Here is a 22,274-nt window from a genome sequence, read left to right as displayed (position 1 = left end):
TGGGATTTGGAAACTCCATATACCTGTTCTGCAAAGAGATTGGGTGTTAGCTAGTTACATTTAGACAAGAACACCAGCTTTTATCCTAGATTAGTACCTTGCACATTACATCTTTAAAGAACAGTTTAAACATTAGTTCTAGACACTGTAAACTGCTGGGTACACAGCAAACTTTCTCCTGTGCTCATGCCTTCCCCTGCATGTAGCACCCCCAGACTTTGGGAATCATTTGGGAAGGAAGAGACAGACCTGTAGGATATATTTTGAGGAGGGCACAAAGAGGCTGCCGCTGGGAGGAGAGGAGGGAATGAGGTCAGGAGATGGTGGCTGGAACAAAGAAATATCTACCCCCACGGCTCCAGCCTAAAGAGGGGAATGGCCACAGCATTAGTTCATACGACAGCTATTCCTCTTTTAAACTGATAAACCTCTCTTGTTAAATCCACCTGCCCAGTTATACATGCTGCAAATACCTGTCTCACACATCTCAGGTAGATGAGAAATGGCTCCAACAGCAGAGTTAGCTTATTCTGACAAGCAGGAATTTAGGACTTTTCCCCCTCCAGTTTAATCTTTGTCAAATGACCTTTTGTAAGAACAACATGAGAGTACAGGGATGCATCAAAGGCAATGCCTCCAAAYGTGGCAGGGAAGGGAAACCCGTGACTTCCCCATAGAAGTGAAGATTTCCTCACACCAGAGACTCCAGCTCCACCCTACTGGCCTGCATACAACATGTTCCTGGCGGAGGTGACACATGCCTGTGAGATCTTAACACGTGACCTGCTTCCTATAGCAAACAGGCAAGCATCAACATTTAAGTAACCATTTTCACGTTAAGCCCCTGCTAAGATGAACTGGGTTTTCACATTTTTATTTTAGTGTATATTTTACATTAGAAAAAGAATGTTAATAAAAAAGCTCCACATGCTCCTAACAATCAATTTTCTGATAAGTCTCCACCAGCAYCAATACTAATATACAAATAAATTAATTTTGCCAGTTAATTTTCTGCCTGGCTCTGCACAAGCAGTGCACCTGTTTTCAAGTGCCTGTCCACATTGCCAACGTGTGCCAGGGAGCGTGTTGTACATAATCTTTCCTCCTCATGATGTAGTGGCATTTAGTTTCACCTTGATGAATGCGATCAAATTTTCTCAACCATATTACCTAGCAGGCACAAATAATCTTTACCAGGTTGTATGGCACTGTTATAACATGGACTGTTTCATTCTGCAAAAGTCCCAAGCCTCGATTAGCAACGGTATGCTACTATGTCCTTGTCACTCACTTTGGCAATACAGTGCCCTCCCCACAAAAACAAGTTAAGCAAAAATCTACATGGAAGACCTAAGATTCATCGAATGCAAGGATCTGACCTGCCTCAAGGCATATCCCCCAGTGTTAACCTGGTCTCTCTCCTGCAATTCCTCTGTTCGCTTTTGTTTATGTAGCAGGATTTTGCACAGCTGATTTACGAGAGAAGAGATGCCACATGTAATTGCACTAAATCACAGCCACTGCTGGTACTGTCAGGTCAGACACAGCAGCAGCCACTCTTAACACCAGCCACTCTCCCCGTGCAATGCCAATGCTACAAAGCCCTGGTTAGAGGAGGATCAGAAAACCTAGCCGGTTTATTTTGTAACCTCCTTCAGTGCCTGGGAGGATTTTTGGGTCAGAGGAGGGGAGAGGGAGAAGGGGAAAAGCCCATTAAATTTACAAGCAGATTAAGGAAAAACACTCCACTGCCAATTTATTTTTAAAAAGGGTTGTGTGTTATTCTAAGGTTTGTTTGTATAATTGTACAACCGTTGAAAATTACATAAATTGTAATGATCTAATACTATTAACAGCCATTCAGAGAAAAACTCCCTCCCCTTCTGAAACCATCAAGGGCAGGAGGGAAATATCCCAGGAAATACGCCAATCTGAACTCTGGCCTCTAGCCTGGCAGAAACAGAAACAGAAAGATAAGAGAACAAACTGGACTAAGATGTGGTGTTTGCATGTGTCTGACTTGCAAGGGGAGGGGTGGCTTTGTCCTTGGCCATGTTCTCCCAGAGGCAGTGCCTGCTTATCACGGTGAAGCTGCCATCACTTCACTCGCTGCTCTCACCCCTGCACTCTGTCACTTCCTCCTGTCTTATGTGTCATGGAAGTCTTTCAGCAGGGTCCTCCGTCTCTGCTCTGCTATGTGCATCTGATTCTCTAAGTCCTGGGAAAACAAGGTAGAAACTGTTAGTGTGAACTCCCTAGAGAAGGGTTCATTTTCTTCAGGGAGATACTCAGCTCTAGTCTGAGAAGCACCAATCTTCATGCTACATATGCGCTCTGGATCACAAGGATTTCTTCCTCTTGACATGGGCTCCCTCTGCAGTTACCTGGCTCCTGCTCTGTCTTAAAAAGCTAAGGAATCTGCTCTTAATCGGAGGGCTGAATGCAGCTTCCTCTAGAGCTTTATTGGTTCCATTTCAGTTCTCCAGGACTCACTGCAGCCCTCCTCCCCTCCTAGGAGGCAGTGAGCTCTCCACCTCTGCAACATCTGTTGCCTACAGGAAGAAAGGCCAGACTCAGCTTCTCAGCACCCTCCCTTAACTGCCTTAGCTCTCCTGCAGAGGTGTTAAGTCTGACCATAACAAAATCTGGCCAGCAGGCTCAGGCCAGCGCAGAAGACTCACCCCTCTGTCATAGCTGTCTGCTCGTTCCACCTTCCATGAGAGATTTTCAATTTCAGCTTCCAACTGGGCCTGCTGGTATTCAAACTGCAAACAGCACAATTACACAGCAACAAGAAACAAGTTTAGTGGAGAAGCTTCATACCACAAGCTATGCTTGAAGTACAGACAAATGCATTCTGCTGACAGCCGTGCTAGCAGAGCAGGTTTGTGCCTCCTTCCCATCTACCTTCAGCTAGTCATCCTCAGCTACACATTATCACCCCTTCCAGGAGTTCCTCATGTGAGCACTCCCTGACCTGCATCACTCAAAAATTAAGCATGTCAGCCTAAAAACAGCACAAGTGACAAATAGCTACTAACTCAGCTCATTTTGCCAGGAACGGGTCAGGAAATGCTCACAGGAGCAGCTCTGCAGGCAGARCTGAGGGCCTGCTAACCACACCTGCGAGCAGTAAGCTGCTCCACAGGCAGTCAGATCCAAAGAGAACATCTCTCCACAGCCTGAGCGAATACACACAACGCTGTGGAGAGTTCTGATAACATATTTTACTGGACAACTAAGTCAAAGAAACAATCTCTTCTCAGACTGGTATGTCCAGTGAATTCAGGACTCTTTTTGGACATGTCCAGCCTATGGGATGCTCCAAGCCAGCAAGGAACTGAGAGAAGGAATCAAAAAGTCCACAACTGGCAAGGCTACACTCTGATGCAAGGCTGGAAAAATTATCCTCCAGCAGCTCTTCACATGAAATATGGCCCAGAGCAATGTGACAGTCTAACCAGGGGACAAAACCACACTTCCAGCCTCATATCATTCTGGATAAATTGCTTGTTAGGGTAAGTGCAGTGCTGCCCTGGGAAAATAACGTAATGTATCAGATGACTGAGCTGCTGGTGAAACCCAAGTGAGGGGGAAAGGTGCAAAAACACGCGTATTTGTCCTGTCCTTACCCCAAACTCAGGAAAAGAAAACCAAGCAGCTCAGCACCCACAGAATCTGGTAACTCCCCAGTTAAACAACAGGGTGTAGTTCTAAGGCTGAGATTTCTCAAGGTAGGGTGCTTTCCCTAATTCTCTGCACTCCAGCTGACTTTCTCTTATTCCTTTTGGACAGTCTCCCGGACAGGCAGCCTGTTACCGATAACTCTCTTGCCTTGATAAAAAGCAGTGACCAAGACCATGTACTTGTTCATGGCAATCCAGAACTATGAAAAATCTTTAGGAAAAAAATCCCAACATCTTGAAAACCATAATTTTTGCATTATGTAATAACACCCTAATACATTTACGGAATCTGTAAACTAGGTCTTTGAAGTGAGACAGAATAACCAAACCAACACCAAAATATCTTTACTCAGAAGGGGGAGAACTCAGGTGAGGAGTCACTTTTTCCCCTTAAGATACATTTGAAAAGTGTGGCAGCTCTCCAATTAAATAATATTTCAGATAGTGCCAAGCTCTGGAGTTAAAGAGAGATGCCTGCCTATTCCTTTGGCCCAGTATGCTGCCAACTACACCCCAAGATACTACCAGCCAAGAAAGAGCAAAATGTCTTACCAGTTTCTTTCTGGGACCAGACTCCATGTAGTAGGCATATGGATATGTGTACTGCAGGGTATAACGACACTATTGTGGGGTTGGGGGGAAAGAAGAGAAGGAAAAGAGTCTCAGACTTTAAGTCAGCACAGTCGCATTTGCATGACCAATATCGACAGAGGAGCTCCCATTCTGACAAGGGTGACGGGACATCTCACAGTGGAATTTYCTACCCCTTCCTTGGAAGAACGGATACAGTTACACTTTAACTTCACAGAGGTCAATTCCAGCTGATTTTTGGCTGGCTCATGTCCTAGACCAGAGGTACTGTCCCACATACCCATAACTCTCAAATTCCTCTCCTCTCACTTGATATTGTGAATTTGGCATTCTGGTAGATTCTCTTCTCTGTGCCAAACAGGCCACAACTACCCACCTTTGCAAGTAGCTTTGCAGCATTTTGTAGGTATTGCCAGTCTATCCATGTTCCCAAGTTGTTCATAACTCTTTCTTGGATTTTCTCCTGGATTCGTTGGTATGTCTGTGCCTCCAACTGCAAGCTTTTATTGTGATTCTCCCACTGCGGGGGGGGGGGGRGGAGAGGGGGGATGAGGAAAGAAAAAGTGGCATGAGACCAGAATACTGCTGCTGTAAAAGCACAAGCTCTAGCAAGCAGAAATTGTAGTGGGGCAGGAGTCCAGCAAGGCAAGACATGCTGTGGGAAAGAACAGCAAGGCAGCACCTCCAGCAGCAGGTAGCGGAGGCTGTATACAACAGACTGACAGCAGCAAAAAGCAGGGAGCAAACCCAACTCCTCAGAGTGGGGATGCCCTCTGCTCACGCAATGACCTTTTGACTAATAAGATGGAAAGTAATGGTGATTCCCCTACTTAAAGGATTTCTATAGAAAAGTCAAGAGTTTAAATTTACATTTAACACGGGCTCAGTGAACTCCAACATCCATGTACAGATTGTAAACATGGCCATTTCCCAAAGCCTGTTGGTTTAGAGAGCCGAGAATGAACCTATTTATTTTGTCACAAGACTTGGCTCATGGTATGAAGAATAAACTCACTTTAATGGGGAAACAAGTGCACTGAAAAGCAGCAGCACTGAACATCTACCACATTCTCTTCTAGAGAAGCTGCTTTAGAATTGCACTGTCTGGCCAGGTGCATCGAGTCTGCTGAGCAGACAGAGGGGCTCTGRCTGCCTCACTGCTTTGTGACAGATTCTAAGAACATTAAAAAAAAAAAAAAGCATGAAATTTTATGAAAACTTTGCTACCGCGAGTGGAGCTTTGAACATGGCAGAGTTTATTTCTTCTTGGTCTCTATAAAGACATAATGCAAGGAACTCTGAAGTTYCCTGATCCTGAGAGGGAATGATTGGAATAATATCTATCTACATCTATTTACTACAGTGGCACTCATCTTGTAGGAAGTCTAGTGTGCCTAGTGGCACACAGGTAACACTGATATTCTCTAGCTTAAGGAAACATGGGAGTGAATATGATTTGCTTTGTGAAGGACATTACTGGTTTGTATGGGACTCACAGGGAAGGATTTTGAGTAAGAAAGAATAAGGCCTGAAAATTCTGCACAGATTCTCTTTGGGCAGTTTCTTGCACGGAGATTGCTGGCAATGACCTTTGCACCAGGCAGGGAGCATTAAAAGGCTACAGCAGCTCTGGCCAAAGAGATGTCTCCTACCCTCTCAAAATAGAACAAGTACTTCTTAAGGGCCTCCCTGGCCTGTGCTTGCTGACTCTGGTTTACAATATCAGGATTCTCTTTGTACCGACTGCATTCGTAGTACTCGCTGCCATGAGTCTTCCAGTCTCCCAGACACATCCAGCAGAAGTCTGCAGAAAACAGCAAAAAACCCATGGTGATACACAGAAAAAACAGCTCTAAGAAAGAAAAGCTTCAGGAGACACAGCCCATCTGTTTTCAGATATTTCTGCTAAGCCGAGGAACATGTATTTTGTCACATCTTGCATAACGGAACACAACAGGTGAGCCAAAAATACCAGCCCGTCTTGAAGGTTTTTGCTGTACAGCCTCCCGTGCAAGTATGGAAATAAACCCTGAAGTGCTGCATTCTGTACACCCCAAGAGGCTTGGACCAATAAATATGCAGAACTGTACTTGCGCACTGCACAGGCTGTCACACTAGATTATGAAAGAGGCAGGCTGCAGTCTTATTTGTGAGTTGCATCCTCCACACTACTGGCATACTGCCATACATGAATCTCTGGCTGAATAAAATATGAACAATCCAATCCAAAAGTGAACAAACTCATGCAAAAGAAAGTCTGCCCTCATCTCTCTCAAGGAGAAAATAACTACCGTGGTAACTTTAGACATCAGTGGTTTATGACACTTCAAGTTAGGAGCCACTGAACTGGGAAGAAAGTGGAGGAAAGAGAGCAACAGTGAAACCTGCATGGCAGTTTTCTGATTTCAGGGGAAGGCTGGGAGTGTTCCGCTGGGAAGGAAAAAAGATAGAGATGAAGTCATTACAACAGGAATCACTTTCATGTCACTCATAATGAGAGACTGAAACTGGTATTTCCAGAGTTCACCAGCCTTTCGAGTGCCAGTCACCATGGTATCTTGGCACTTGCTTGCTCACTCTTGTCACAGAGCTCCATCAAATCACGTCCAGTGCTGCCGAGAACCCCAAAGCAAAGGAAATGAGAGAGGACAGAAAACTTTAAACATCTTCCAAATAAGGTTCTGATATTAGAATATTTCCTAGTGGCACATTTAACATAGAGGGCTTGAATAGAAGCTATCTCACTCCAAGACAAAAGAAATGAATTCTGCCATGAAAAGAGCAGCACAAGAACAGGACATCATTTTGTAGGACTACACCATGGGCTATTACTTGCACAGGGGTGGACTGAGGAGTCTAATGCATAATGTTATCCAAAACGATTCACAACTCCTTCTGCAGTTTCATCTGAGTTAGGACTCATTCTTTCCATCAGTGAGCAGAAAGAAATGGTTCAGTTCTGCCAGTATTTTCAACTGACGACAAGTCCATTTACATGGAAAGCATTTAATTCCCCTCTGAGATGGTTTCTGTTGTTAACATTATGACAGAGATGGAGACTTCTTTATACAATGGACCTGTCAGGGAGAGGGAGCCAAAACAGCGCTGAATCAGAACCCAGCTGAGATCACAGCCAGTGAAAAAAATAAAGCTATCACACACAAGTCTGTAATTAGTATCTTGTTCACCTTTTACTAGAGGAAAATTTGTCTTCATATCACAAAAAAAGAGGAGAGATCATCATCACTAAAAAACACTGTTGAGAAAACTGCTTCCAAATCCTTCTACTTACCATGCTTGCATTTGGAGCATTGCTGAAAGAGAAGAGACAGGAGGCACTGGTTAGTGGAAAGTGGAAAGAAAAATTTCTGCTAAGAACAAGGAAGATCTGAAGTATTCAGGGAAGTGCTCACCATGTGATTGCAGCCTCCATTCTTTTCAATACAGATATTGCACTTGGGACACTGGGAAAACAGAGGTATTTGTTAGACCAAACTCTGTCTTGAGCAACCTTTTGGAGAACAACACTTGCATGATTACTCCCCGTTCCCCCTTTTTTTTTTATATATGTATGCGTATGTGAGAATACGAGCGTGTATACACCCCTCTCCCCACCAATTCCTGACAGCTCCATTTAAAAATGAGGCAGAAAGCCAGGGATGGTGCACTGCAGCACTGGATTGCTGGCTCAAGAAAACATCTCCTTGTTGGTGTTCTTACTGCTTGTAAAATTGAAGGTCTCACCAAGTTACCATTTAGCAGTTTCTCAGGCATACAGATATAATCAGTTCACATATGACAATAGCTTCCACAGCTATTTAYACCACAAGATAAATCAGCTCTGTATCCTGCCTTCAGCAGCCACTAACAGAGGACAGTCAGCTAGTAGAAGAGACTCTGACTGACCACAGTTGAGAGCCACACACTTCCTTGCTCCATTAGCAGTCCATTGATGCCCTGGAGCATCAGGTTCTGTTACATTTTTTGGGTTGCACAGGTACCAAGAAGGGAGTGAATTTTACGGCTTTTTAAAAAWTTTAACAGCAGGTAAAATGCATGCCAGGACAATGCTCCATGTAACAGAATCTTACTTCTACAAAGGAGCATAGCAGCAACAGTCCTATCGYAACATGTTGACAACTTCTCCAGAGAAAGAGTGGAATTCAGTATCTCTAGTCTATTTAAGTACTCGCTTTTCTAACAGAACTGAAGCTTGTGGCTAATTAGCACTGTCACAATTTTCATTAGCTATGGTAAAACAAACGCCAGCTGACTAAGAACTGTTTTGAAGTCAGGCCACAAAATYCCCAAATGACATTAAACATTCCAATCTGCAGACAGCTAATCTAGAGAATAAAGGCAGAATATCTATAATCTTTAATTAAAAGACTACAAATTCTGCAGGTAGACCTGACTGCACAATATATAATACTATTTCTTTTTCCTGGGTCTAAATTTACTACAAGTATCTTAATGTCTTATTTACAGATGCTGTCACTCCCTTTTACTGTCCTTGCCAAATCAAGACTTTTATCTCCTGCACCTTCCATTTCACAGTATTCTACACAATTATCCAAATGTAAAGAACACTAGTGTATTATTTGATACTAGCTCTGCACTTACTGCACTTACTCTTCTCCCTTTAAATAGGCCTCCGCATTGTTTAGAGGCAGCCACAATTCTGCCTTTTGCCCGTGGGAGGGCAGCACACCTGACCGCCAATGATTTTTGCACCACACCATGTCTGCAATAAGGACCGCCAAGTCCCCAGGGATCCCTGTGGCACTCTGGCCAGGAGGGCAGCTGGACTTCCTGCACAAAGTGTTCCCAAGGCATTCAGCTGTGTAATACCACAGTCCCTAGACAGCTGGGGGAATTTGCTCTCTGGAAAAGCAGGATACAGTGCTAAGTATGTATAGAATTGTATCTTGCTTCCCAGGACAAGAAGGAGCTTGCAGGTGTTCTCCTTACATCTTTAGTGTGAGCACTGATGTAGTTGGCTGTTTCGGAGTCGTCTGCACACTTGGTGAGCCATTTCCGAATGGTAGCACAGTCTGTGGGTGCATGGTACATCTGCCGACACTTGAAGCTTAACAGGGAAAAAAAAAGGTCAGTTTTGAAGGATGTTACTCAAGAATTGAATCTTTTCTGATGACCAAAATCTCAGAGGCCAAGAGAGGTAAGGGACACAAATGTACCTGCATATTACTAGAGCGCAAAGACCAAAGCTAAGTGTTGCAAGGCCAGCGCTCCAATAAATCCCACCCTCTCGCACAGAAACCTGTGTCAGGATGAGAGTGAATTGAGGACTTCTCCGACAAAAAACATAAGCCTGAGAGCCGACATATCCCTTCCTACAGAGTCTACCTGTGTCTGCTCTAAGGTGACTACAGAGGTCTTGGCACATACCAGTGCTTTACAAGCAGGCTAAATCCAATGATGGGTATCAAGCTCCTGTATTAGCATGATCCTAACAGCCCCAGGTGAGTGAGAGCCATTTGCATGGAGACACCAGGAAGCTGGGTCTCTAAACCTAGTTGTATTGTACCCCACAAACATTCTCAACAGCAGTGATTCTGGAGACCTAAGAGCAGAAGACATTCCAGCAGTCCCGTTTTTACTACAAGCTGTTTCTTTTCTTTTTAAGGCTCATTAGGCTTCCTATCCAACAGACATTTATTCTTGCACCAGCCTCAAAACACACCAGACATTCCGGGAATAAATACTTGTAAGAAACCTAAAAACTCAAAACTACCAGTTGATAGCTGCGAGGTCTTCACATCTACTACCAAAATCTCTTTACCAGTATTTGTAACCTAGCCAAACCAAGAGAAGGCAAGATTTGTAACCCCTTGCTTGCTCAAGTCATGAGTTCCCTGGTTGTCAGAACACCCACCTCCCAAGGAGTTTAGGGAGCTAGGGGAAGGCTGACCACCTGAAGAAGTCAGATCCTGAGTGTCCAATTACTCAAGCTAACTCAAGTTACAAACAACTCCAGCAATGCATTTGAGATGCTTCTACACCCTGAATCTGTTGGCAAGCAAATGGAGCAGCCCTGAGGACAGCATATACTTTCCCCATGATCTTTAACCTTTTCTGTTTCTTACCAGAAGACCTCATTGCAACGATTGCACTGCACTCGCCGGGCTTTCGGCTCCTGTACCTGTATGACCATAGGGCAGTCTGCACCAGGACACAGCTGCAGCTGATAATGGCTCTGTGAACACACCAAGGTGGTAAGATTAGCAGTGGGTGCAGAAGAACATTACCAGTTTAAGTTTAACCACTCCTATCCTCAAAAATATACAAGTGAGTATTTCTTATTGAAAAAAGACGGTGAAAACTGTCACTAAATGTTGGCTAACAGAGCAGACAGACCTCTTTCACATTAGGAAAGGGAGTACTGGGTACTTACAGCTTCTCTAGAAGAGGGAATTCAAATGTAGAAAATTTAAACCCACAGCAACACAATCAAACAGCCCCACCAAGACACTCTGAACAAACAGTTTTACTACATTTGAGCTCTTCCCCCATCCTCGCTTTATGCTCCAGAAGGTACTGATCTGCTCTCTTGTGGAGACTCTTCCCTCCCAAAGAATCTCTTACTGAAGACAGGCGACACCACTCTTCCATGCTGCCCCTGCTTCTTGAATGTTCTTCACTGTTCCCACTCACCAGAATACTTCCTACACACTTAACCTTAATAATTTCTTCTTTAGTTTCAATAAAACTCATGCAAAATGTTATAAAGCAAACCAATACAGCTGTGCTGCACTGAGATGAAGGACTTATTTTTCAAAACCTAAAATATCTACACAAGAACAAGGAAGACTTTAAAACTCAGACCGAAATTTTAAGTTCTCAGCTGCAACACTCAGAAAGTTCTGCTTCAGGAAAGGAGCCAAGCRGCAGCTAAGGAGGTACTGGGTGACCTTACAGCAGAATCTACTTTGGCAACCTGCTAGAGTATTTTGTCAGCGAGCCCTGTCGTATAGCAGCAGCCACGTCATGTTTATCAGAGACAAATTTGCTGCAGTTACTGCATTTCTAATCAAAGATGCAAGACACTTCAAACAAAATTTCTGCAAGTCATTGGTGATTACAATGGACTCCGGGTACTTTAAGAGACAATACCTCCACATAGTCCCTGAAGAGGTAGCGTCTGTATTTGTCTTTCAGCTCCTCACTAGGCAGCAATGGAAACACAAAGTCTTCTGGTGTCCGAAGCAGGCAGTCCTGAGCCATGCAGGAGACCCCTGCGAAGAGAAAGCAATGTTTTAGCACAGTGCAACACGTACTAGGGAGTGAACGCACAGATAGCATCCAACAGTTTCCTAGGTGCCATCTGTTGTTGTGGCAAGAGGGACACAACTGTGAAACAAATCTATCAGGGCTGCTGAAAAGCTGAAGCCCAACTGTATTCACTGAAAGATGACAGGGCACAAGTGCATCCAAGACCAGTAAGTGCTTCACCCAGTATTCACAAGGTCAGACACTTAAAGTAGAAAGCGCATGTTACTGCCAAGCCAGCATGAAGGACAGGCTAAGAGAAGCCCAAAGCAACTCTGGCAACTACCAGCTTCTACCCAGCAAAAAGGGAACAGATGTTTGCATCCACAAACACTCCAAAGACACTGAAACAATACATCATGAGAGATGCAAATTCAAAATACAGCAGATTTGCAACTCTACTTTGTTACAGTCATGCCCTTGAGATCACAAAGGGGGAGAAAGAGCATCAAATGGATCTATGGGCTTGCAGGTTCTGTGAGGCAAGAGTAACACTCTCCAGACAGTATGTGAATATTCACATCAGACCACTAGTTAAAACTGTTAAGGACACAAATAGTTTGTCACAAAGACTCATTCCATGCTCCGTTTTCTCATTATTGTGATGTTCTTACAGCAATTCAGCCACTCATCTTCAGAATGGTCAACACACTGAATACAGACCCACTACCACACTGCTTTGAACTCACCAACTCCGACACCATCCTTGACGAGCACTGTACAATGCTGCTCCCAACAGCTGCGGCAGAACTGGTGCTGACAAGCTAGAGAGAGCAAGTTCTCCTTCCGGACAAATTGCATGCACACTGCGCAGTGATGAGAGGAATGTACCATTGCCTAGGAGAGACACAAATCAGCTTTACAACGAAAACATCCCAGCTCTCCCAGAGCATTCTCACCTCATTCACAGTCACCTTCATTGCCTTCTTTGTGACAATGTCTCAGGTGAGCTCCAGGCCAGAACAGCTTCATAAGCAAGCCGTATGTTGGGGTACTACACTGCCCCGACAGTCAGTCCTTCTCAGGAGCCTCTTAATCTCACAGAGCACAACAGATTCACTGAAAGCTCCTGCCTCAACCTGGCACTACCGAAAACTCAGCTTTGCTTTTCTGATACATACTATCTCCCAGTTTGAAAAATGAGGAAATACTCCAATGCATTGGTCTGGATCTCCCCTTTGCTAGCACAGAACTCATCACTAGATAACAGAGCTAGCCCTTAATGCATCTTGGCTCATCCTTGGGACCCAAAGAACTAGGTCTAGCATAGCATCATCAAAAGCAAGGCTCTACAAAGCTGCAAGCAGGAGTTTATGTTCTTATGTTCCCTTATATGGCAGGGAAGCCATATAATCGCTTTTCATCTACTTAAACTTCTGCTACCCTTTGAGAAGCCTGTGTGAGACAGCCCTCACCTCCATGCATACCGCTACGTGCCAGAGACGTTCACAKAGGAGCAGCAGCATGAAAGCCCAGCCATGTGACCAATAGAGCACGTTTTATATCATGACTTCATGAAGAAAGGAAATAAAGCAACTTTGTTCTAAGCAGCACCACTTACGGACCAGAACAAGATTCATCAAGYCAGCAATGACTAGGTGATTGTCTAGATCAACTGCTCAACGTGAACAGCAAGCATTTTGTACTCTGTCCCTCTGGGCTCATCACTGTGCAGCCTCTGCCTATAGGGTTAGTCGTTGTACAGATACTCAGTATGAAAAGCTGCTCCAAAGTGCCCCCAAAAAATCATCATTCTGCATTAGGAGTTGAAGCACAGAGCAACTTGCCCTAGCTCATACAGAAAGACTGTAATGAATTTTCTACCGAACCAGATTTGTCAAATCTTACATCAACCTCTTAACTTTAAGGTCTTTCTTCCCCAAATGAAGTCACCATTGCAATAGAGGATACTTAAGTGACAGCAGATAAAAGAACCAGACAAAACTCAAAATGCATTAAAAAAGTGCTCACAGGACTGATTTGCAGATATGTCAAATAACAAAGACTTTTTCTGGARCCTAGGCAGATTGCAATTTATTTTGAGTCCATGAAGCTTACTCCTGCCAGCTGCTTAACTGTTTTCACTCTCTGCTAGTTATAAGTCAGCTCAGATGCCAAAGCAGGCTTTTAGTTTTTTTAAAGCCCTCCCCCTATCCCCTCTTACTGGCCCCTACCTCAAAGAGTCCTTCTCAGGAGTAATATTTTATCATTCAAAATCTGACACAAGGCAATCTGTTCCTGGAGTAACTGTGGATTGGACTGAGACACCTGCTGTGAATAAATTCTGTAAACGTGCAATAGGAAGCTTCTATTTAAAAGAAAAAAAGTATCCAAAGATCTGCATAGCCCTGGCTGCAAAACACAAGCTGTTGGTTCAAATATCACTACTGACTGGCTCAGCAGGAGCACTGCTAGAAGATTTGGCTTAAGCATCCTCAAGCACAGTAGTGCAGCAAACTCAGTTATCTCAGGAAAAAAATCTCTGTTCCAGTCACAAACAAGCTTGTTCAGTCTGTGCAGCCAGAACTTCCCTGGAGCATCTCTTACAGAGAGAGCAGAATCGGAAGAGGTAACCAGGCCCACGCGCTCTGCTCCTTCCACTCTGTAGCATTGCTCACGTCAAAAAAATTATCTTAATCTTCTTGAGGCTCTACAATATTTAAATTATTTTACAGGGCAAGTAATTCTTGAACATTAACTGCAAGACAATAGCAAAGTCGTTATTTAAATGTTAGATACCTCTTGAACGCGTTCTCAGTGAAAAAGCTGAAACAGTGTTGAGTTGGGGTGTAAGGCCTTGAGTCTGCAAAAGGTTAATATGGGACAGACTACGCCATTAGTAATGCAATCCTCGAATGAGGTGGATCAAAGGTGTCTCTGCCAAGGGACAGACCAAAATAGTTAGCATACTTACGTGTTTGGATGAGGTGGGCTGAACTCGTGCTTCTACTAGCAACTGGGCAGCATTAGACTTGTGCCTGAAAGGGCAATTGAAGAATGACCAAATCAATTCTGAATGCTTTTTGCTTTGTTAAATTGATCCTTCTCACCTGAATAAATAATAGGCTCTGCGTGAATGGTGGTGCAGGCTTCAACAAGGAAAGAGTGCATGTGTCCTGTGTGAGGCCCCCTCACACAGTGAGCTGAACTATCATCAAAAAAACCTTTTTGATAGCTTCTTCAAAATCAGAAACAGGGATAACACTTTACCCAATAACAGGCTAACATTTCCCTTATTATCCTTGATGGACATTTTTCTACAAATATTCCTCCCCCACTTTTTTAAGTGGCCAGAGAAATAACTTTTGAAGATAAGATTTCCTACCCACATTATCGCTTTCACTCCTAGATCAGTCCTAAGCCATTGCCCATGATAACACACTCCAGCGAGGCTCCTGTCTGTCTGCTATTCCTTTGCAAAATCAAGCTTTCCTAGCTAGGTCTCACATTGATTCCTGTCTAATACCCCATTAATATTTACCTTGGGAGAGATTATCATCCTTTAGGAATATGAAGCTATCAGCAGCACTAGAATTAAATATTCCCACGCTGTTTGTGATTTTCATTGCAGGGGAATGCTTATATCTCCAGTAAAAACTCACCAACGAATTCAGACAATAGAGAGCAGAACCACTGTTTTGACTAGGCTGTAAACCCTCCCTCCCCACTAGCACTTTTTTGTTGTATTAGGGATTATTTCAGAATGTCACTCTACAACAAACGCAACCACAGAAGGAAGACAGAAGTCTGAGGACCAGATCAACTGAAGAACAACTTGCAAAGTCACAGCTTTAGGAATAAATCCTTCCCCAAAAGACTTCTTGTTTAAATCTGGTTATAGTTACCCAGCAGAATTGCTYGGAGCTGCTACGGATGAACCTCACCCTCCACGTTCCCCAGAGAAGGGCTGTCACAGGAAGCATGGTAACCAAGAAGCACACAACATGCTAGTTACCAGAGATGCTGCAACAACACCCATACAAAAGACCCATTTCCCATATGTTATCTGGACAAAGTTGCTGGCTAACAGGGCCAAAAATGGCATGGCAGAGAGAGTCAGACTGATGCGCTCACTATTTTCAGACAATGTTCAGCTCCGAGCCAGTATTTTCTGGAGGGGCTGCCAGACAGCAGTGCCTCCTGACACACTTCCTGCGCACACTTGGGCAGAGTCCGAACCCTCCTCCTGAAATCAGCTGGAGGATTTCAGTGCAGTTCAACACTAACCAAAGGACAAATGAGCTGCAGCACCACTTCCCAGTTCCCTCACATCATCTCCTGCTGCTCTACAAATGCTAGGCAGATTGGAAAAAAAAAAACAAAAAAACCAACACTTATGTCCAGAAGGAGCAAAAGCCTCAACACAAATTTATTACTAACTTGTACATCAGCATGGGTTCAGTACAGCTTTATGATTTATGCCTCAGCTTTTTCTCAATAGCAGAACTCTTACTAGAAATAGATTCAAAACAGAACATATGTTCTCTTTATATTTGTTAAAATAAATAATTATAGATGCAGCTCTCAATCTGTTATCCCAATGTTTAAGCTAAATGCATCTACAGGGTTCCCAGCATGATGATAATTCCTCAAATTGAAAGGCATCCGCCACCACTACCGTCTCCTTGTTGACAATTCTTTACAGGCAGCGCAGTCTCAACAAAATAATGTTTCTCCTCTGTTCCCTGGAATGGACTGTGTAGCCTGCTTTCAGGTCCAATGACACGTGTCTAAGGACACCTGTAGGACACCCTGAGCATTCTTGCAAAAAGAGGGGGGAAAAGCATGGAGCACAGCGAGGTGAAGACTACTTGTACTTACCTTTCCAAAATCTCTGAGATTTGCCAGTGGAAACTAACTAATACAAGCTTAGCAACAGCATGCGATACCTGGGTGGAAAAAAAAGAAAGGTCAAGTTCGGCATATTTTTAGGGCACATCTCTGCTTAGGACTATGACTTTCTAAAAAGACTAATACATTGTACAAATGAGAATAGCCCAGTACTAGCCAGTTCCCATCAAACTATTAGACATAATACAGTTTTCCCAGTCAGGTGTATCTGCAATACACATGTCGTAATGAAGAATGGATGTACCCAAACTCCCATACTCTTAGCAATCTAGTCACACTAGCACAGAGAGGAAGGAACCAAAAAATCATTGGATTAGCTTAATCACTAATGGATGCCCAACTTCCAGGCCTGACCAGGGTTGCCAGTTGAGAGGCCCAGACCGGACTGGGATCAGGGTCCTTGCTAACTAAGTGTTAACAAGTAGGTTACACAAGTGCAGATACCACTTACTTAGCTAGAGAAGCAGTAACGAGCTGCAAGCACAGACATGCTGTGACAGCAAAGGGTAGGGGGGGGAGAAAAAATATTTTCCCAAGCCTTTAGTATAGAGAGGAAAGTTCTACACTGGAATGGCATAGGAAGAGGGAAAACTGCTCTGACAGGGACTATTTCTGTGCAGAGCTGCTTCCACTACGGGGACTCCTGGCAAGCTCTAGCATGGTCCGTGCTAGCCACAGCAAGTATTTGAGCACTCTCTAGAATACTGCAACAAGATGTTTAAAGTCGTGTTACAAGGGTACAGGCGAACAAGTTCCGCTTTACTTCTATGCATTCATTCATTTCAGAAGAAAATAGACTGCTCTGTTATCACAAAAAGGCTCGCAGACACCAAAATCACGGCATCGGCTGAACTGCTGGACTTTCAGCCAGTCAYTCGCCCCCCCTTACGCCTTTTGTCAGGCTCACGGAGTTCAAATGAAGCAGGTCTCCTGCAAACCAACGCCTCTCCCAGGGAATCCAGAAGCTCAAAGACTYGTGCCTCCCCGCTCCTCTCCATGGTAGGAGGCCCCTGGGCAAGCCCCGTGGTCTGCACGCTCTGCATTCAAACACTCTCTGACATTAAAGGGCTCTATTTCCTCACTGTGAGAGAAACCATCACCACAGCATCTGGCTCTCTTTACTACCCATACAGAAAACACAACTCCTTCCACCTCAGCGGCACGAAAAGCTTTTTTCTAGAGGAGCTGTCAGTCCAAATCATCAGCTGAAAAGCCATAAGCCGTCTTGAATCCTGCTRCAGCTGAATCATGGAATCCAATGTACCGGTACGTACAGATACTCAGTATAACCCGTTAAGAAAAAACAAGCAATGGTTGCTCCTTCTACAAAACAGACGGGCTCTGCACACATGCTGGCAGCATATTAATTACTTCTCTAAACCTCCCCCTGCAAGAGGTGCAGTTTCACAACACAGCTGACCTATTCCTGCCATGTGATCCCGCGCCAGCACTGCACCGGCATTTGTCAGCGTTGGACAGTCAGTCCGGGGAGCTAAACCGGCACAACGCTGCCGTCCAGCCCAGGCAGCCAAGTGCTCGTGCAAGGACAGAGCAGGGGAGTGGGACCACCCTGCGAGGAGCAGCTAGCCAGTAGGTCAGCTCTGCTCAGTGGGAAGTTGCACGACGCACTTAGCATTTTTAACTGGCTCTTAGCCACCTCTGCTTTTTGATTTGCCAACCTTGCTGGCCACGAAGAAATCCCAATAATAAAAGAGTAATTTTCAAAGTTCAGATAATCCTGTTTCTCAAAGGAGAGACGCACTGGCTCAGTGCTGCGCGAGATCCGGTACGTCACCTTCCTTGACTTTACCAGCGATGCGACTCTCGGAAAACAAAGGCCACGCGTGCAGGGCCGCCACCGCCGCCAGCGCAGAGGCCTTTGATTAGACGGCGCGTGGCCCGCACGGCCCTGCTGCTGACAACAGCCTGCTCCAGTCTGTATGGGTGAGGTGCCACTGCCAGCCTCCCACGGGTTGTTATCTCAGCCCTCCCTCCTCCTGGCAGCCCCCCAGGCAGGAGCTTTAACTCCAGACAGGCACCTTCGGCGTGCTTGCACAAGGAAGACATCTGCCTTTCGCTTTTGAAAAACAAACAAGCATCAGGAATGTGGTCTCTCCAAGACTGGCTTCCTGCGCATGCAAACCACACGCTAATGAATCATTCCCTAACAGCAACAAAATTATTTCTCAGTAGCAGTAAGGAAGAACTACCATCCTGACAAAGGAAAAAAACAGTCTTAAATGGGAAGTTCATGTGTAACACATGAAAATTAGTATTCTTCAGTTGCCTTTTCACAGCTGGAGGTGTAGCATCCATTCCAGCATTGCATTGCCCTAACAGTGACTCCATCAACACTGCATGAAGTTACTYGTTCCCAGAGAAGAAACCAATTAACAAGTATAGTCAAGAATGAAGATGCATAGAATTACCAATATTAGCATATGTATCCCTGAAGTCTAACAAATTACCTTAACACATTCAAATGCTTTTGAATCAAATTATTTGTCAGGCAAAATGTGTAATTATTGTACCAAAAAGATGCCAGCTTAACAGCTCTAGGGACAAGTCTATCATGGAAGAAATTTTAAATCAAGATCAATGATTTTGTAAAACTTTTTTTTTGTTTGTTCTAGAACATGTTTCAGGGAAGTTCCATCACAAGCAAAGAAAGTCATTTTTGCCCTCGACTGTGAATCCAGCTAACCACAGTAGCCAAACTTTGCTTCCCAACTACCCCTTCTCTGCTGTTCTTGGTAGGGGAAGAAGAAGAAAGCTTCTGTGGCTATTCCTGTTTTGGTCCATCTGCAAACACAAGGCCCGGACCAGCTACGGTGCCTATTTTATTACTTGCATCATAGAAGCACCAAAGAATAAAACATTCTCAATTCATAAAGCCAGGTTCMTGACAAGAGTCCACTTTCATAAAAGCCCTGAAGCAGAAGAAAAGCCTTGATATTGCCTGTTTGGAGTGCATGGGAACTTGCAAACAAGAAGTCCCAGAGTCAGTTACAGCAATGTACCCAAAGTCTGGTTGGCATAGAAGTACTAGTTCTTATATGTTAAAGATCGATAACATTCAAACCGTGAGAATCAGGGAAGGAAGAAGGATGAGGCTGGGCCTTCCCTGTTGATTAAGGCCAATGGAATCTTGCCACGTGACCATCTATGTCCTATTCACCAAGAGCATGGTTGGGAATTCAAAAGTCAAACATGAATTACAATAAGGGCCAACCCTGCTGGAGAGATTCAAGAAAACAAGTATGGAAAGAAAAAAAAGTTTTTAAAAAAGCCTCCTTCTATTGATTAGCAGTGCTCTCCAGATTTCAATTAGGAAAGTGAGTAAATGACTGTACCAAGTCAGCCAGATCTTTCACAATGCCATCCCAGAATAATGGGAGCATTTCTTTGCAAGTAGGAGCCAAAACATGCTGAGCACAAAAAAAACACTGCAGCAGTCGAAAGTTTGGTCCATGTGTACCTAGTCCATTACCTTACAGTACTGGAGAAGCAATGCACAGAAGCTGACACTGCTGCATGAACTATTCACTAGAAGACATCAATACCCCCGTGCACCCACTGCAGTCTCCCTGCAGGAGAAAATAAGTCTTGGTTGCTGTTCAGGGCACACTGCCCAGTATAGGATTTCCTGGACAGTCAGAAGAATGAAAGATCTCAAATTCACAAAACATTTTGGAAAGCTCTGATTCAGTCTTCTATCAGCATGTTCTCTGGAGCAATTGGGTGCCACAAGAATCTCACGTTATCCAAGAAAAACAATACTTCGGCTCAGAAGCAAAGAAAACAAACTGAAAAAGATGCCTTTGATAATTTTGCTTGTACCTTCTTATCCTGGTTTCAGAGTACTAAGACCCCAAAAAGAGTGAGATGGCCCACCGGTGTCTCACTGGCAGCAGGCCATTTCAGTAAATACTTCTACAAACCACARTACAGAAGAGAATGCATATTCTAGATGCTCTGCTTCTATTTTGGGTTTTGTCTGCAACTGATGAATTGYTCCAATGCTTCTACATAACTTGAGTTCTCCAGAACTTTGCTCATTGTAATTAAATGTACTAAAGTTTAGAAGAGGAAACCTGAAAACAGTAGTCATGCTGAAAGATTTCTTTCTCTCTTTCTTATTTTTCTCACCATCAGGCTTCTTTTTCTTCATGACAGTGGGGTGAAGCTGAAGAAAGAGGATTGGCTGGGCAACATKTCATCCAATCTGCAATTTCCAGCTTCCCACTAAAACAGCAATTTGGTTATCTCAGAAGCCTTTTCCCAATCTCCATCAGCTTAACTCTGATTTCCTTGTGATAGATCGCCAATTGTCAGAATCGGGCACCAAATGCTGATGTTTATCAATGCACTGGAGAAAAAGTGCAGTGCCTATACACACAGGAAGGGTGCCAAGAGGAAGCTTCTGTGTATAAAGGGAAGTCTCCACAGGAATCATAAAAAAARTCTGAAAAATGTACACAATGCTAGACAAAATTAGATTTTGAAAGTAGAACAAAGAAGTAATGCCATAGCATTAAACACATCTATTCATTTCTTGGAAGATGGCACAATATTTTATATTATTTCTATCTCCAGGTTAATCTCCTGGTTTCTTTACTCTCCAGGTTAAGGACAATTCTCACACTTCTGATATACATGGAAAGATTGTCTTGTCCAAGAGAATGCCAGACTATCAAACAAATTTGCAAAGGAGCTTTGTAGGCACCTTCCTGGGTTTGGACAGCTCTAAGACAACTGTGTCTCAGCTTGCTTCACTAGATAAGCTATCCTGTTTTAAGAGCTGCAGTTTCATCTCTCTAGAGCAGAAAATCTTTTCAACCACACCACTTTGACAGTTGCTCATTCAGACAAAAATGTTTCCTAAAAGCTAAAAAAACCAGTCTTTTGTAGAGTTTTTACTCTACAGAAATTGTTCATGAATATTTATGAAGCATGCATACCTCACGAGTTTCTCGTCTCACTTTTCTTTAAGGGATGGCCTATTTTTTGGCCTGCTTGCTCTGCTTTCAGCCTCGCTTTTGCAGAAAACTTCCACTAGGAATTTAAACAGAATTCTAGGGACACTCTTTTTAAAATTAAATATTTTTTGATGACCCAAAGATTTGGAAAGGCACCCCAGAAAGGTACAATCCAACCCACAAGTTCACAACATGGTTCTGAAAGAGATTCAGTTCAGAATGCGTTGGACATGTTATGATCTGGTTGGAGCTGATATCCTGTGGCTTCGCATCAAGCTGACAATGTCCCATTAAATCAAGGTTGCACTGAAACATCCGGCTGAGGTGAACACAAACCTGGCATAAAGAAATGCAGAAAGAAATGGAAATGGAAAATGATTTTTGGTAGTCCTACAAGGAAAGGAAAGTACTTATGAACATGTTAATTTATGTCTTGAATCAAAACTTCTAAAAACACACCCTTCAATTCTTTAGAACAATAAAAACACACAGAGCAAGAGTCTTAAAATGTTGCTGTTGGTGTGCAGCGATGGGTAAAATAGAGGAGACTGAACTGAGTCCACAGCAGAGAACAGTAAAACATCAGAAAGAAACCCTGCTTTGGATAGAATAATTGAAGAAAAAATAAAGAAAAAAGTATCTTCAGACATGCATTACTTACATATACTGAGGTAAACAAATTGACCCACAACTGGAAATAATACTATTTTACACTGATTTCTCATGTTTAAAGTAGATCTGACTCCCTGCATGGCCCATTGGAAAAGCTTTATCTGACTGCCCTGTTTTTATTGGAGGATTTCTCAGAAGACTGCAGAAATACTAGGAATTAAACAAAAAGAAACACATATGAGCAAACAGAAAGCTTTTTTTGGAC

At 43.6% G+C, this 22,274-nt stretch overlaps 1 protein-coding gene across 2 annotated transcripts in view; it reads right to left on the bottom strand.

Moving 5' to 3' along the window:
* Positions 1–858: 858 nt before the first annotated feature.
* ARIH2 (ariadne RBR E3 ubiquitin protein ligase 2) overlaps positions 859–22,274 on the bottom strand; it is a 33,503-nt gene continuing 12,087 nt past the window's right edge. Inside the window, exons 3-15 of one of the 2 annotated variants that reach the window (XM_026088050.1) lie at positions 16,389–16,456; positions 14,482–14,545; positions 12,257–12,404; positions 11,412–11,533; positions 10,385–10,494; positions 9,249–9,366; positions 7,691–7,741; positions 7,570–7,591; positions 5,930–6,081; positions 4,654–4,797; positions 4,239–4,307; positions 2,682–2,765; positions 859–2,218 (exon numbers count right to left, since the gene is read on the bottom strand). In XM_026088050.1, coding sequence (XP_025943835.1) covers positions 2,147–2,218; positions 2,682–2,765; positions 4,239–4,307; positions 4,654–4,797; positions 5,930–6,081; positions 7,570–7,591; positions 7,691–7,741; positions 9,249–9,366; positions 10,385–10,494; positions 11,412–11,533; positions 12,257–12,404; positions 14,482–14,545; positions 16,389–16,456 — 1,224 coding nt within the window. In that variant the 3' untranslated portion in view covers positions 859–2,146. Of the gene's footprint in view, positions 2,219–2,681; positions 2,766–4,238; positions 4,308–4,653; positions 4,798–5,929; positions 6,082–7,569; positions 7,592–7,690; positions 7,742–9,248; positions 9,367–10,384; positions 10,495–11,411; positions 11,534–12,256; positions 12,405–14,306; positions 14,367–14,481; positions 14,546–16,388; positions 16,457–22,274 lie in introns of those variants that run through there. The other variant, XM_026088051.1, reaches the window with a different exon arrangement.

Source organism: Apteryx rowi, unplaced genomic scaffold (assembly GCF_003343035.1).
Source record: "Apteryx rowi isolate R43461 unplaced genomic scaffold, aptRow1 scaffold_75, whole genome shotgun sequence".
Lineage (NCBI taxonomy): Eukaryota > Metazoa > Chordata > Aves > Apterygiformes > Apterygidae > Apteryx > Apteryx rowi.
The sequence above is the reverse complement of the archived record's forward strand: the minus strand, read 5'-3'. Positions and strand labels throughout refer to the sequence as shown.